At 43.1% G+C, this 16,181-nt stretch overlaps 1 protein-coding gene across 1 annotated transcript in view; it reads right to left on the bottom strand.

The window, feature by feature from the left end:
* The window catches only part of nav2a (neuron navigator 2a), a 75,694-nt gene that overhangs the window by 21,836 nt on the left and 37,677 nt on the right, over positions 1–16,181 (bottom strand). The window contains exons 12-15 of the mRNA XM_025053530.1: positions 12,784–12,906; positions 2,339–2,468; positions 570–888; positions 9–480 (exon numbers count right to left, since the gene is read on the bottom strand). Of these exons, the coding sequence (XP_024909298.1) occupies positions 9–480; positions 570–888; positions 2,339–2,468; positions 12,784–12,906 (1,044 nt within the window). The remainder of the gene's footprint in view (positions 1–8; positions 481–569; positions 889–2,338; positions 2,469–12,783; positions 12,907–16,181) is intronic.

Below are 16,181 nucleotides of genomic sequence, written 5' to 3'. Positions count from 1 at the left end.
TGCGGGCAGCAGCTCCTGAGCGGCTGGGTCTGGGCAAGCTGCGGTACTGCAGCGTGGAGCGAGCACTCATAGGAAGGAAGTTGTCGTCGTGGTGACCAAGGACTGAAACTCCATCATGTCCACCAGCCTTGAGGCCTCCTGCCAAAGAACGTGCCCCTGATTTGGGAATCTTCCCCAGCGTGGCTGAACCACTGGTGATGGTGGCACCGCTGGCTGTGACCAGCGTCACCATCCCTGGTCCCTGCTTTTTGAAGCCGAAGGTGCTGGTCGGGGTCCTGGAGGCCAATGTGTGCATGGGAGCGTGTGAGTCGGAGACGGTGTGAGTGAGGGGATTTGGTGTGCATGTGTGGCTGTTGGAGGAGGAATGTTTCTTCATCTCTTCACCACTGCTGCGTCCCGCCTCTGAAGATGAGTGGTGAAGACCATTCGTACGAGAAGAGACACATCCTTTTTCTGACACCTTGACATCATCCGTCTTAGCTGCAGGACACACAGAAGACCAGATTTCTGAATAAGACATAATTTACTTCTTTACTTTAATATTCCAACGGTAAATATTCAAATTGTACCTGAATTGTTGTTCTTGATGTTGATGGAGCCCGTTGAGCCCGTGCTACTTGTGCTTTTAGTCCTTGGTGATGTCACGCCCACTTGGGCGCTCATGCCTCTCCTCCAGGAGCCTGTGTGAGTCACAGAGGGGGTCTTCCTTCCTGAGCCGCCCTTGTCAGACTCATCAGAAATGTCAGAAGGGTTCCGTCGACTCCATTTGGAACCTGGCTCCATCCTGACCCCGCTGTCTGACCCACAGTCTGGCCTCTTCACCTCCTCTCCTGACCAGGCCTGGTTCAGCACAGTGGAGGCCGAGTGCTTCTCTGCATCTGTTACCGGCTGAGGACACACACACAGAGTGGGACGGATTTATTACTGCTGAAGAAAGCGACTTTTGTAAGACATTGCCAAGAGGCTAAAAACCACTCCATTTTATGACCACAACCATCATTCCAGGGAATCCACTCCACTGCCACCTGAACAGTTTGTTCTGCAGAGAGAGTTCTCCTGGTTTCATCCTGAGTTTTTACCTATGCAACTTATATATAGGGAAAAAACCATTAATCTAAACATATATAAATAATTTCATGTTTTCAATATAAGAAAAATATAATAGGGTCTAATAAGGGTTTTTTAAAGGACTTTTATAACATGTTTATCAAAGCAGTAAAAACTTGACTCCTGATAACTTTTTTTTTTACTTTGATGAACAATGAAACTTTGATGTTTGGACCTGCAGGCCACATCACGGTGGCATCTCAGCTTCTGTCCTTTTATTTATCTCCACATGTTACAGCATTTTACCAGGGCAGAATTTGAGACTTAAATATTTTGGCTTTTCAAATGTCAGGCAACAATAGGAAGTGCTTCATTGGCCCCTGCAGCTGTTTCACTTAAACCTTTAGACTGTGTACAGGACATAAGGAATAGAAAACAGAAATTTAGATGCATTTGTTGAAACCACAAACACTCACTGAGTGTTGCACTTGGTGATGGTTCTGTTGTTCACGGCCACTTCAGCAAAGCTTTAATTTAACGCAGTAAATTACAGCTCTTAAAGGGATGACGGCGGCTTTCAAGTCGATTCTGAAGCCGTCCGGGCAACGCTAGAAAAATGCGGCACTGTATTCAAAGTGTGTTATTACCGGGGGACGGATGAGACAGACTTTATTAACCAGCGCCTGGTCGCGGCTACTGTACTGAGAATAAGGCTCCTTTGTCTTCTGCTTTGCTTTTACAGCAGCGTTTCCCGTGTTGTCGTAATGGATTTACGTCAGGTGATGACTCGCTCCACATCAGCTACAATCGAGTGTGTATGTGTTTGAATCTGTGTGTGTGTGGTAACCGTAACGTGGCTGTTAATCAGCCTTTAATGATTTGAGGCCTGAGTCAACATCAGCTGTAGGTCTGCAGGTTCACAGCTGTGCGACCCAGACATGGCCTCACTTTTCCTTTATGCAGACGCATAATGGGACATGACTGAGTTAAAAAAAGACAAGAAATATTATCTTATCTGTGGCCACTGTCTGTGATGATGAAGTGAGCTTTGTGAGCATTTGTTTCCAATATTTTCTAGGCACTACAGCTCACCTTCAACAATCAGTGATCAAAAACACAACGAAGGTTTAATAGGTTTTTTTCTTTCTGTTAAAATACAACAAACAAGCTGAATTTGAAATGATTTCTAGCCCTCTCCTTAGTGAAAAACACTGCTCTAACCTGTAAATTGCTCACTAAAAACATTACAACATTCACGTGGGTGTGAACATGAAATGTGGTTAAGTCATACCTGCGTGCTGAGACCCTTGCGCTGTGCTGCAGGCGTGTTAGCATAGGAGGAGATGGAGGAGCTGGTGTTGATGTCATCCGTGTCAATGTTGTCACTGATGCCACTGCTCACAGAGCTGCTGTCATCCCAGCTGTACACAGAGGAGAAGACAGCCAGGTTTTTAGGTCATCTTCAAACTGACAAGTGTGATACTAAAACTCAACCCAGACTTTTTGTCCCTGAAAAGTTGTTTATTGTGTTCGTCTTCATTCAACATCTATATATGACTGACTTGTTCCTGCAGAATAAAGTATGAGCTGTTGAATAGCACTGTGCCAGCACACTAATGAAACTGCATTTACAGCACCTCCTGCAGAGGAGAAAGAGGAAGTACTTTCCCTCTGTTTACTAATAATAATTACCATCATTTCCGCACATTAACAAAAGCCACGTCAAATGAAAAGTCAGCGCACCAACCATCAACAAAAACATGAATTCAGAATCTTTGACTGCCCAGTGATTTTCGTCCTCTGTCCATCTGTCTTAACGGACTTGCACACAAGCACAAACAAACACACAGCAGTTGAATGGGTTGTCAGTCACAGGAACAAAGGCCCGATGGTGGGGTGACATCATGGCGCGCATGTGTGTCTGTGAGTTGTTCAAACAGATCCAGCTGAACAGAGCAAACACCATGGGGTAGGGGACATTTAGGAAAATCTGTGTGTGTCTCTGTCTCTGTCTCTGTGTCTGTGTGTGTGTGTGTGTGTGTTTGAGTCTGTGGGGGACAGGAAGCTTGGCCAGTTGGCAAACATTACTTTGAATGGAGCAGAGGGGAGGCTGTGGGTGATGTTCACTGCACCAGAACACACATGCATACACAGGGAGAGACAACTGACACTGTTCTTTATTGGGTTCTATCTAAATGTTTTGTACGTTTACTTTTCAAATAACGGAAATATTTAAAAAGCAGAAATTGTGGCTAAAAGAGAAAAAATTAAGCAAATCCTTTTTAAGTTCAGATACTGAGCTGAAACTACTTGACATTGTTCACCTTTATAATTACCGGTAGATTAAAATCATCCCTTTTTCATCAGCACTCTTCATCAACCATCTGTCAAATCAAATTCGAGGCCAAAAAGCAAGGCAGTGCAGCGACCTGACTTTGAACCACTGATAAAGTCTGGTTCCTGACACTTTGCAGAAACTTTGTAATTAACTGTGTGTCACAGTTTAATCCTACACTAAGATGCATTTGCTGTTTGTCCAGCTCGAACACAAGGATTGTGACAAACAGGCAGAGAGTGGAAACATCCTTGTGGACGGAGCCGTCAAAGTAAATCAAACAGCAGCTGAGAAGAGACACAAACAGTTCCACAGATGAAAGCAGCCGTGCAGGACACAAGCAGGGAAGTGGCCACAAGCAACTCAACTCATCCGTACAGCCGTGGGGAAAGTCCCACGCACACAAACACACACACAGAAAGTTATCATTTCAAAGGTTGGCGTTTCTATTACATTCATATGTATTAACACACACAAATACACACACACACACGCCCACGCCTACCTGGTCAGGGTGCCCGGGTTGCTGTGGGAACCAGAGTGCTGGGAGAAAATGCTGAGCTGGACCGAGAGCTTCATGATTCAAGGCTGCTGTGGCCAAGTACTTCACAGTCTGACCAATTCTCTCTCTCTCTCTCTCTCTGTCGCTCTCTCTTTACTGCCAGTGTCTCTCACCCTCTCCCCTCCTCATCTACCCTGTTCCTCAGATCAAGCTCCTTTGTCACAGTTGCACTGCTGCTTCATCCCTCGGGCTCTGTTGAATCCCTACAGGAAGCTTGGCCAGTTGGCAAACATTACTTTGAATGGAGCAGAGGGGAGGCTGTGGGTGATGTTCACTGCACCAGAACACACATGCATACACAGGGAGAGACAACTGACACTGTTCTTTATTGGGTTCTATCTAAATGTTTTGTACGTTTACTTTTCAAATAACGGAAATATTTAAAAAGCAGAAATTGTGGCTAAAAGAGAAAAAATTAAGCAAATCCTTTTTAAGTTCAGATACTGAGCTGAAACTACTTGACATTGTTCACCTTTATAATTACCGGTAGATTAAAATCATCCCTTTTTCATCAGCACTCTTCATCAACCATCTGTCAAATCAAATTCGAGGCCAAAAAGCAAGGCAGTGCAGCGACCTGACTTTGAACCACTGATAAAGTCTGGTTCCTGACACTTTGCAGAAACTTTGTAATTAACTGTGTGTCACAGTTTAATCCTACACTAAGATGCATTTGCTGTTTGTCCAGCTCGAACACAAGGATTGTGACAAACAGGCAGAGAGTGGAAACATCCTTGTGGACGGAGCCGTCAAAGTAAATCAAACAGCAGCTGAGAAGAGACACAAACAGTTCCACAGATGAAAGCAGCCGTGCAGGACACAAGCAGGGAAGTGGCCACAAGCAACTCAACTCATCCGTACAGCCGTGGGGAAAGTCCCACGCACACAAACACACACACAGAAAGTTATCATTTCAAAGGTTGGCGTTTCTATTACATTCATATGTATTAACACACACAAATACACACACACACACGCCCACGCCTACCTGGTCAGGGTGCCCGGGTTGCTGTGGGAACCAGAGTGCTGGGAGAAAATGCTGAGCTGGACCGAGAGCTTCATGATTCAAGGCTGCTGTGGCCAAGTACTTCACAGTCTGACCAATTCTCTCTCTCTCTCTCTCTGTCGCTCTCTCTTTACTGCCAGTGTCTCTCACCCTCTCCCCTCCTCATCTACCCTGTTCCTCAGATCAAGCTCCTTTGTCACAGTTGCACTGCTGCTTCATCCCTCGGGCTCTGTTGAATCCCTCTCTGGACTGACACACACTGCTACTGGGGGGGCGGGGGGGGTGAGTGAAAGGAGTAAAGGACCTGCCCTGGCGCTGGTAACATGAGCCTCCCCCGAGACTGTTAACCACTTCACTGCTGCAGCCTTCCCACTATGGAGCGCACTTAAACACACACAAACACACCCTGAGCCCTAAAAAAAGCCACTTTAGCCCAACAAGAATCAAACGACGACACAAGTCAAAGCCACATGATCACAGACAAACTCGAGGACAATCCTCCACTGCTGCCTACTGTATGTGCGTGTTTCCCATCCCTGGTTTGGTATAATGTGTGTCTGTGTGCAAGACTCGAGTTTCCCAGACAGATCCACCCTGACTAACTGACAAGCCAGTGCTAATTACAGATCAGGCCAAGCGGCGTGACCCAGCCCACAGCCTCCTGCTGGCAACGCTACCCTCCAGTTAACAACCACACAACCCTTCATGGCCAATCACAGGAGACGGCAGCATTAACCACAGGCTGCCCCCGAGAGGAAGTGGTGCCAACTGTAGGATGACGAAGCTGGCATCATGATGATGATTACTTTGAAGAACAAAGGTGAAACACTTGGCTCCCTTCTTTAAGGGCAGGTCCACTCCAATCACAGGCTCATTAAGATCTCACATGATTACACCACAAGGAAAGCTTTGGATCGACTCTCAAAGATCAGATATGGCTGAAATCTGTGACGAGGACAAGAAAGGAAAAACAAAACATTCCAAAGAGAAAGCTCTCCTCACACTGGGTCACTCTATGGAGCTTTGCATTTTCCCAACGGGGTCAAGAACAGAGGCCAGACCCCTCTGGAAGTTTCCATGAAGAGAAATTCAGATGCAAGATGACCCAAAAAACTGGATGCCTGTAGCAGGTCAGCCAATAGGAGCATTTGGCGGTGTCCTGAGAAAGAAACTGTGGTTGTGTTTGTTTAACTTTGCTTGTGCGCATCCCCGGGGATACTTAGGACTGTGGTCCGGTGCTCTTTGGGTTTAGCCCTGGAAAACTGTATCTACCCCTCCTGAAAAACCACGTCCGACTCTGATGGCTACAAAGCCTCCATCCCGCAGAAAAATACACACAGACAGTGGACCATAACAGAGCTGTGAAGCTGAAGTAAGGGGATTTCCTGTTTCAGGGGGCAACTACTGGTCTTCACCAGAGTCTGGATCGTATAACCCCACTCATCGGCCTTTGTCCATGTGAGCCAGACAGACGGCTGAAGAGAATATGTAGCCAACACTCCTCAGGGCAGAAATACTGTACATCCTCTTCGTTATGGTTATGGTTAAATATGGTTTGCTTGAGTTAAGAACAACTATTGTAAAAGTGATAGAACTTTTAATTCCAAATTCCAAATGGAATCTGCAGTGTCATATCACCAGCCGATCACGTTTTCACACATTTTTCTACCACAACAACTTTCTTTGGAATGATAAAACAACAGGAAGTAAAAAAAATACTTTTTTTAACCTAGATCTCTCAAAGAAATAAAAACAAACAAACCAAGTGGCCTGTAGGACAGAATCCATCACATTCCGGGCGTGAGTCCAGGACTCATGTGGTATGAAAATGACACAGCTGTCCCTGCAGTGACAAGAAATGACTGAACTCCACTGGACAACATGTTCAGGAATGTTTCCCTCTCGCTCCCTCTTCACTGTTTGTCTCTTCCTCTCTCTAAGTCCCTTGTGTCTGGTCCCATTGTCTTCTACCATGGGAAAAAAACCTGCTATCTGCACTCGGGTTATTTATCAAAGAACGTGGTTCTTTTCTGTGGCTCTTTTTGTGTTTGACATGTAAACACATTTCCCTAGACAAGTGTCCTGCATCGGTGATGAAAACAGACGCATAATACTTAACATGGGACACAATTGTGCAGCAGAGGCAACAGATCAGTGGCAAAATGTCCAAAAATAAATAACTACTGAGAAATTAGGTACAGAATTCCACAGGTGTGTGTTGACAGGCTGCTAAACACACAGAGAATACAAGCCAACATATTGTCACCTCAGTGCTAGAAGGAAAATAAGTCCTTTACACCTGTCTGTCAAATGGGACCATGGGAAAAGAAAAAAGGCAAAAGGGTTGAAAACTCTAAAATAACAAAGTGTTCTTGCAGATAAAAAACCTGTTAGGACTTCAGCGACAAACTCTCAGCAGTCAGCGTCTGTTTGAGGAAAGGTGTGTCAGGCAGACTCCAGTCCCTGAACCCCTCCCGAGGCTCACATGTTCTCATTGATAATTACATTATCCAGTTACTTTTCAGAGCTGCAACCTGCACGAACCTGCTGACTTACCACCAGTGCCCCCAACAACCACAGTAAAAATGTCAGGGAGAGAAAATATAGAGGATTAAAACTTACCCCGTACATCATAAATTACAAACTGCAGACGACACTCCTGGGCTTTGAGAGCTCTACTCCATCCATCTACTCTGCAGTCTATACTACGTCTAGACTAAAATCGATGTGCTGGATCAAAGTGTTGTTACTTTCATATGAAAAACAAATACAAAAAACACCCAGGCAGAACTGTAACTTCCTGGATCACAACAGAGGTAAAGAGGATTCTGGGGCTTTAGTTCTTCAAAATACGGAGAAAAACATTTCCTACCTGGTTAAAGACCCACCCTTACACTGAGTGTGTGTGGGCTGTGTGCATGGTTTTTTAAGACCAACAGGGAGTGAGAAAATGGTCTGCTGATACGGTATCCATGGCAACCCAGACATCGTTTTCCCTCAGGGCTCACTGATTTCCGAGTCTCTGTAATTTCTCTATTTTGTAAACCTCTTATTCATTTCCCCTGCTAGTTCTTCCTTTTACTTTTCACATAAATCAGAGTACAGATTCATGTTGCAACGTTAAACCCCTGTGTGTGGTACACAGTAAAAATAAATATATGACTGTGTAAAAAGATATTGAGACTATCACTGCTTAATAATACTGTACTTTCCTCAGTTATAATATTCAACTTTCTTCAAAATAAATATTTATTTTTGAAGAGAGTACAATCCTGGCAATTTATAAATGATATCTGGTGTTATTTACATTAAAGCACTTGAGAGCATTCATAGAGAACCCAATTCAGAGGTATTAAGATGCCAGCAGGTGCAGCTTATACACAGTGTTCTATAAAATACTGTAACACAAAATAATATTTTAATTATTAGTCCAGAATGTGCAAGCACATTAAAGATCTCAGGATCAAGCACAAACTGTGGTCATTGATTTAAAAACAGGCAGAAATGAACAGCTAGGCCTTTCCAATACCGAAGATAAAAAAAATGACTGTATGACCCAATGTTTACAGAAAAAAAAACACACAAAAAAGTCAATGACAAAAATGAAACTGTAAATCTTAGAGCATGTATATTTAAATAAAAAAAGCTTTTTTTGCAATAAAAGCTGGAGAGCAGCCTGCAGCAGCTGCACGACGTGGGTGTGTGGGAGCACCATTAAATGAAACAGAAAAACGCCTCAAGGAGCATCAACAGACCGGGGTCAGAGTGCTCCGAAAAAACTTGTCAATACGGCTACATTAAAACACACACACACAAATGTGTGACTAAACTGCGTGTGTGTATTTGTGTAGGTGTGTGCAGAAAATATGGAGGAAAAGCAGAAGAACAGAAAAAAAAAAAAAAACAATTCACCTGTTTTTTTTAATCTCCTCAGCAAATGTGTTGCTCAATCTACTCATAAAATTATTTATGTCCTTTTCAAAAGGTGCAGAAATCTGGCAGCAAGCTGTCGGGCTTTTATGGCCTGTCAGGTCACTGAGGTCATTCACCTTCCGTTAACTGTATAGAAGATGTACAACAGTTTTGACATGATGGAAAGTAAGAGACCAACCTGAGATAACCACTGGTGCCAGAGTTCCTGGTAAACCTACACTAACCCAACCATGCCCTCCTGACATCATTAACCAGACACTTCTGATATTCACAGACCTTGACCGGAGCTGAGCAGAAGCTGTGGTCAGCACTGAGAAGTTAAGGTCGTCTCCAAGCAGGACAGGGGGTCGGGGAGGGGGGGGGGGGGACCCCAGACCCTTGCAAGTAGTTTAATAGCTGAATTAACATTTAGTTGTTGCTATGCTAACATTAGTTTTCCAACTGAAAATGACTAGGCCTTGATGTGAATACTGAAGTACTGAGTTAACCTTGTTCCACACCTAATATTCATGGCTTTAATGGATATTAACATTCAAGGCTAACAGAAGGTAGAGACACACTGAGGAACTGAGGAACACTGCACTGACGGTGCTAATGCAGGGGAGCAGGTTGAGGCGAGATTGGACAGATGGGTGGAGGGCGAGACAGTGAGACAGGTGGAGTGCCAGGTGTTGTTGGTAGCTGAGTCCTGTTGATGAAGGAGGGAGTATTTCTCTTACTTCCCCGGGGCAAACAAAGATCCTGCCCAAGTGCAAGAAATACGTAGCAGAAAGATGCTTCGGGCATTATATTATGGTGTGTGTGAAAGAGAGAGAGAGAGAGAGAGAGAGAGAGAGAGAGAGAGAGAGACATCGTTCAGTGATTCCCACACGTGTTGTCATCGCAAAGCTGTTTAAGAAGATTATCTTGTGTGTCTCTCTTTAATTCCTGCAAATATATCACTATTGTTTTCAAGTAAACAGGTCAGCGTTTCAGAGTTATTAAATTTAAAATAAAACGAACTAAGGTTTTTGTTTGGTGGTGTGCCATGAGATTTATTCTAATGTACAAAAACATGTGCTTTAGCCTATAAAAGGGTCAGGAAACACTGACCTCACCGCGACCTCTTTAAATCCATTTACATTCATTTTAATGCCATGTACGGGCATCACTGCTCATCACTGAAACCTTGACTGATTTGTGTGCTGATCTCCTCTCTTCTCCTCTCCAGGGTCAACTTCTCATTTAGGAAAAGAAAAACGATATCTCCGACGCCTTGGCAGGATTAGGGAGGGGCTGGGGTTTCTCTGACACCCACAGCTACAGCGGCTCGTACCACAAAGACCTTCTCTTTGTGCGCCGTAACAAAGGGAATTCAAATCACAGGTCGTACCATTATAGATTGCTTCCTCTCGCTGCTGCCGCAGAGATAAATGATAGGGGAGAGCGTGTTGCTGGTGCTAACATTCACACACTCTCTCAGTGAGAAAGAGGGAGAGTGGGGGAGTGAGAGAGGAAGAGAGTGATGAGGTTTTTCTCACTTTTTCTGGCTCTCTCATTTGACTCAGCCCACACTTGTGATTATTTTACATAAATGCACTGACTTGCTTGTACAAAACATGGCAGTTGGATTTTTTTAAACGTCTTTCATCAAATCTTGTTCTTCTAACTAAAATAAGTTTCTCTTCCTTATGTGGATTAACTGCTCCACTTTTTTTTTCTTTCTCTTTTCCACCTCTGATTGGTCCAGTGTTGACCTGATCAGAAAGGTTTAAGCTGGAAAACTAAAAGGCTGTTGGACAGAGACCAACTTTTTGAAACCGTGACCTCTTCTGTCAGGGGTCACGGTGAGTTTTGCCCCATTGCAACAGTGACATCCAACACTTTTCCCTCCTCCACCCACTTCTTTACAGGCTGCGTCTCAAACAAGAGCACATAAAAAAGCATTTAAACTCCAGCAGGTTTATATATGAGATGCACACCCAGTGGACAAATACACACAGCCTTGAAACTGCACTGACATTAGTGAAGCCAAAGACGTACAAGGCTGAAGTAGAGGTGTTTAACCTCCTCTACTCCATCTGTGGGAGCTACTAAAATACTTCCCAGCTTTAAGGCAGTATCAGCACCACCGTTTACCAGATATTCTCAGGTTAGCTGCAGTTCAGAGGAAAGAGGTCGACTCTTCTCTCCTTCCTTTTAAAAAACCCTCATCCTTGGCCTTTCCTCTTATCTCACTAAAGCGATAACAGAGCTGAGTGAGGATCATTAAAGATGAAATGGAACCTTCCTGTTGAATTATGCCCTGTCTGGTGCTGCCATGAGACCCGAGAGAGGAACAAAGTCAAAAACAAAAGGAGAAATCCCCCAAGTTTTATCATTTGATTTACTTCAAGTTAACTCTCAGTTTCTGCTCTCTGTAATTAAAACAAGATCGAGGTGAAAAATAAAAGAGCAGGAGGGTAAAAAGATGAAAGCAGAGGAGAAAGACAGTTTGGGTTAAGACCCATCGGAGGATCAGAGAGGTTTTTTTGATTGGTGCATGTGTGATAGTGTGTGTGTGCAGTGTCAAAGCCAGCTTGAGGGCGAAGGTCAAAAGTCTGAAAGGCAGGAAATTAGCTACACCTGGGGATTTAGGAGAAAAAAAGCTGCTCGAGGCACTTCAAACTCCTCCAGCATGTCTGTCCACAGAGGACGTGAGTTAAAAAACTTTGGTCAAATGTCAGTGTTTAACAAATCTTTACCAGTTTATCACCAACAGGTAAATGTAAATATATTTTAATCTCTCTCTAAACAAAGTCTGCAGCCTCCCATCAAAGTCTCACTGATGCCTTTGAAAAATGTCACGCACATTTAATCACCAATGTTTTGGCCAAAATATCACCACCAATGACTACGCCCCATTTTTAAATGTTTATTTCCACAGGTGCAGTGTGACTACCTGAGACTGCGATCACTGACTGAATAGTGAATGTTTGGTTTGTTCACTCCAAGTTACAATTCACCACTTCTCATTATTTTACAGCCACATCCAAGGAATCCTGAAGAATAATCACTGTTTCAACACCAGCCGGTCATGTGACATACCTTCACTTCTCACTGGAGTAAACCAAGGACAAGTCATTCTCTCACTGTATGTGCAACCAGCCGTGCCACAAACGAACAAACACAGTGAGTCAACAGTGCAGAAAAGACACGAGTACAGTTCTGTCTCCAAGTTGTGTGTTTAAACTTGTGTTGGAAAAAAAGCAGTTGATAGTTAAAGGCATAGTACAGAATATCTAAAAGGTGGGTCGTGACCCAGAAGTGGTCCAGGTTGATAAATAATGCAGCACACTTTCTGGTAAGGCAGCTTTTGGGCTGCACCTTGAAAAGTATTTATATTATTTACAAAGCTAAGTGTAGAAGTTTTAAGACAAACTGAACTTTTTTTGTATATTAGATTATTTTTATTAGATTTAAGTGTTTTTTTTTTCAATTTATCCTCAGTTCAACTCTTCTATCAGATTATTTCTGGAGGGTGTCTTTCACAACAGGTCAAAACCTGCTTCTCTCCATCGTCAGTGAACTGAACTTGGGTTCATTTAAAAGAAACATATAGAGTGAGATAATAAGCTGTTGCCAAACTGTAGAAATATTTGGAACTGTATTTGCAGCATAAGCATGTTATCATGGTGTATTCTTGAAATCATTTATTCCTACATTAGAAACTGGGCCACAACCCAAAGACAATCAGTCCTAACCCTTCAGACAGCCTTTAAAGTCCTCATTCTTTACATATTTACTTCATTATCATCAGAGTAACAAATGTGAACTTGATAAAACATATTTCAGAATGATAAGATTGAATCATTTTTTTATACATGGTCAACCATAGTAGACAGAGGAGAGGTCATAGGTGACCAGAGTTTAAAGACTCACCTGTCAGCGTCACCCTGAACAGCTGATGCGTTTCGATGAAGTGTCTCTTTCACAGCAGTCATGCCGTCAGGGAGGCGATTCAGACGCCGGGTGTACAGACCCAGACTGCCATCCGTCATGTATCTGCAAACAAAAAAACATAAGTATAAAATAAATGGATGATGAAATGTAAGTAAAGTTAGGCAAGGATGATTTTAAGTTGGTCCAGTTTGGATCAGACTAAAGTCTCTGTTCTCTTTTTAAAAGCTGCTTTTGTTTCACAGAGCAGAGGAAAAAACCCACATCCATCTAGTCTTCCGGCCGGGGCAAAAAAATTATCATCAATCACGCCAAAAAGTCTGGCGAAAAGCAGCCACACAAACAGTGAAGACAGCAAAATACCTAACTGAAGACACATTTCTCTCATGTGGCCACTGGTAAACAACAGCAGTCTTTGAGAAGGGTGGCAGCCCAGCAGACAAACCATGAGTCTATTCTTCCTCTGACAGGGGCCGATACTGTCATTCATCACCAACTATAGTCCAGTCTGGGACAGGGTCCTCCAGAGAAGCTTTAAAATCAGATTCAAAATCTATGTTTATTCTACATGGGTCCCTCAGTCTGTATCCGCTGAAGTAAAAAGATGGAATGAACATGATTTATTGGATGTCTGGGTCGGAGAAAAAAACCTTACTGTTTGCAAGTGATGCTGAGGCCCTCTGCACTAGAACAAACATTTTCCACTCAAACTAAAACAACCCAAACTAATTCCTCAAATATTTACGCAGGAGGAAATTCCTTGATGGAACTAAATATTGACTTTTTTAGCTCGGGCGTAATTTGAAATTAAATGCTAATTTGATTTTTTTTTTTACCCATTCATTCAAGATGAATGACTGCACTGTTGATTTAACTCTGACCCTGAAACGTGTTTTTTTCTCTTTGCAGATACAGTAACAGTACAGAGTCGGTACATGAGCACAGCCTGCGTCTCAACCGTCAAACACGTTCTGCCTGTGTTGATCTCAGAAAATCAGTTTCCTGTCCACGAGGACCTTCACAGTCACACCGCCATGACAGAGCCATACAGTAAATAAACAGTGTTTTCTGTAGACAGAGCTGTGTTATGTTTCAGTCAGTCAAACTTCATTAACAGTCAGACACACCGGCAGTTTTGGAGTTAAATCACTGATCTTTCAGTTTGCACTATGATTTGATTTTTATTCCTTGCCAATGGCAAAAAAAAAAAAAACAATTTCAGATCTGTGTTATGAATTATATTTACTGCAGAATTAATTCTCACAGAGTTCAGTAAAAAAAGAAAAGAAACAAAAGCAATAACTTTTCACACTATAAATACTGTTTTTTTGTTTTTCACCCTCAGCTGAATGAGGTGATTACTGACTCAGATCATCTGGTAGCCGTTCTGGTAGCAGCATCTTTCCCAACAGTCCAATCTAAACATGGAAATGTTGCATGTTTTCTTTACACCCAGTGAGGAGCACAAAACCAGATGCAGCACGGTTACATTTAGACCTACTTTAACTTCATGCTATTCTTAGCAAACATTCCAGACTTGTTGTGTAGCATATTTTCCAGACAACAAAACACACAAAGAACATGAAGGGAATCTGTGACACACTGACTCTGAGGAGGAGGTGGATATCACTAATGATGAAGCATCCATCTTCACTGAGAAGTCAGTGTAGAGATGGTCAGGACACACATCACACAAATCAGTAACTGAGCCTCTGTTTCCCCTCCACATCTGTTAACCTGTTACCTGTCACAGCAGTGGAAACGTGTCTAAACAAGACAAGTTTATGAGCGTAAACTGAACAGCTCTTCAGATTTCTGTTTAATGCAAAAGAAGAAGAAAGCTGAAAGTCAAATATGTGCAATCAGAACACGGAACCGAAGAAGTGGAAAAGAAATGCTCCAGGAAACATACCTCTCTGCCTGAAACATTGACACAGAAAGTCCAAAGGCAAAAATAAATGAGTCTGCAGCAGGTTGATCCTTGAATCCCCAACACTGGTTTTCAGTTTCCACTCAAGTGCCTGTTTTCACACCTGGACCTGTGAGCGACGTCCGCAGCGATGTGGATAATTTCACCAGGCGTGAGCTTATTGGACCATGGTGATGTCAGAATTTATAATATCAGTAAACTTGACCTGCGTCCATAAGGCATTTAAATTTGAGTGTGTGTGTGTTGCTGTGACGGAGCTCAGTGTTGGTGTAGTGTCTCTCTGTCAGTTCCACATGCTTATACCTCCTCGCTGGAGGTTGGGTCTGTCAGTGAAAGGTGGAGGTGGGGGAGGAAGAGGAGGAGGAGGAATGTTAGGAAAGAGAGCGGGGGTAGAAAGGAAGGGAATGAGGCGGGGAAGGGGGAGGAAAGGGGGAAATGTACCCTAAAGCTATGGAGGTGGGGGAGAATGAGGACTTTTCTCTCACTGGGTGAAAGAATCCAAAAGGCAAACAGAGGAGATTCAACTGCATTTAAACCTTAAACCTTAAACCACAAACAAGCTACAGTAACAAGCTACAGTAATTACCAATGAATATGGAGGTTTGTCTTTAAAGGGGGGGGGGGGGGGGGGGGGTATTTTGAGAAGGTAGAGGGTCAAAATACTGAGGGAAACGGTCGTAAAGGCCTGATTAATTGCACTGGCATCATAGATCAGGTCTGGTGAATCAAACTCTGCTGGTTATGGAGCAGTGGTGTTGCCCTGACTTAGTTAACTGCTCATGTTTCAGTGCCAGCTTCTTCTCTCTGGGTAAACATCCCACCTGAGTGTGGAAGAACCAGTTAGTGAACGCTAACAACCTGCTGATGTAGCCAAATGCTAAACAGCCCGAGGATGTGGGGAAAGGGAGAGGTCATGAGTCTGCGTCTGTCTTAAATGCTAAACCCTGAAGGCAACTCCTCCCACTGTGTACACACACACACACACACACGTACACCCACACATGTAATCAAGTATAAACACAAATAAACTCCAGTGCACCTGCAGGTTAAAGGTACAAGACAAACATGCAGCTCAATCTGGACAGTTGTTTAATTAATGCATAGTTTTATAATGATGTTTTTTTTTCAATATATTTCTATCACTACAACCATTTACTTCCACCGTGTAATTGTATAGTTAATTCGTTTTCTACTAATTTTGTTGCAGTCCAGCCGTCTGTCAATCAAATCTATTTGTGTAAACATCAGCCTCACTATTAACTAATAATAGTTTTACTACCATGGATGTTTTTTTTTATTTAGGGCTAAAATAGCATGTAACTCAACACCTGACTGTCCAGATTCTTACATTTCATAAACTAATAATTCAGATCTGACATCAAACTGTCTCACTAGGTTATTCTTGTTCCGTCTTGCCTGTAGCTCTGTCTGGATATCACATTTTTGGAGC

The sequence above is a fragment of the Cynoglossus semilaevis genome, unplaced genomic scaffold (genome assembly GCF_000523025.1).
Source record: "Cynoglossus semilaevis isolate Cse_v1.0 unplaced genomic scaffold, Cse_v1.0 scaffold1033, whole genome shotgun sequence".
Taxonomy (NCBI): Eukaryota; Metazoa; Chordata; class Actinopteri; order Pleuronectiformes; family Cynoglossidae; genus Cynoglossus; species Cynoglossus semilaevis.
The sequence above is the reverse complement of the archived record's forward strand: the minus strand, read 5'-3'. Positions and strand labels throughout refer to the sequence as shown.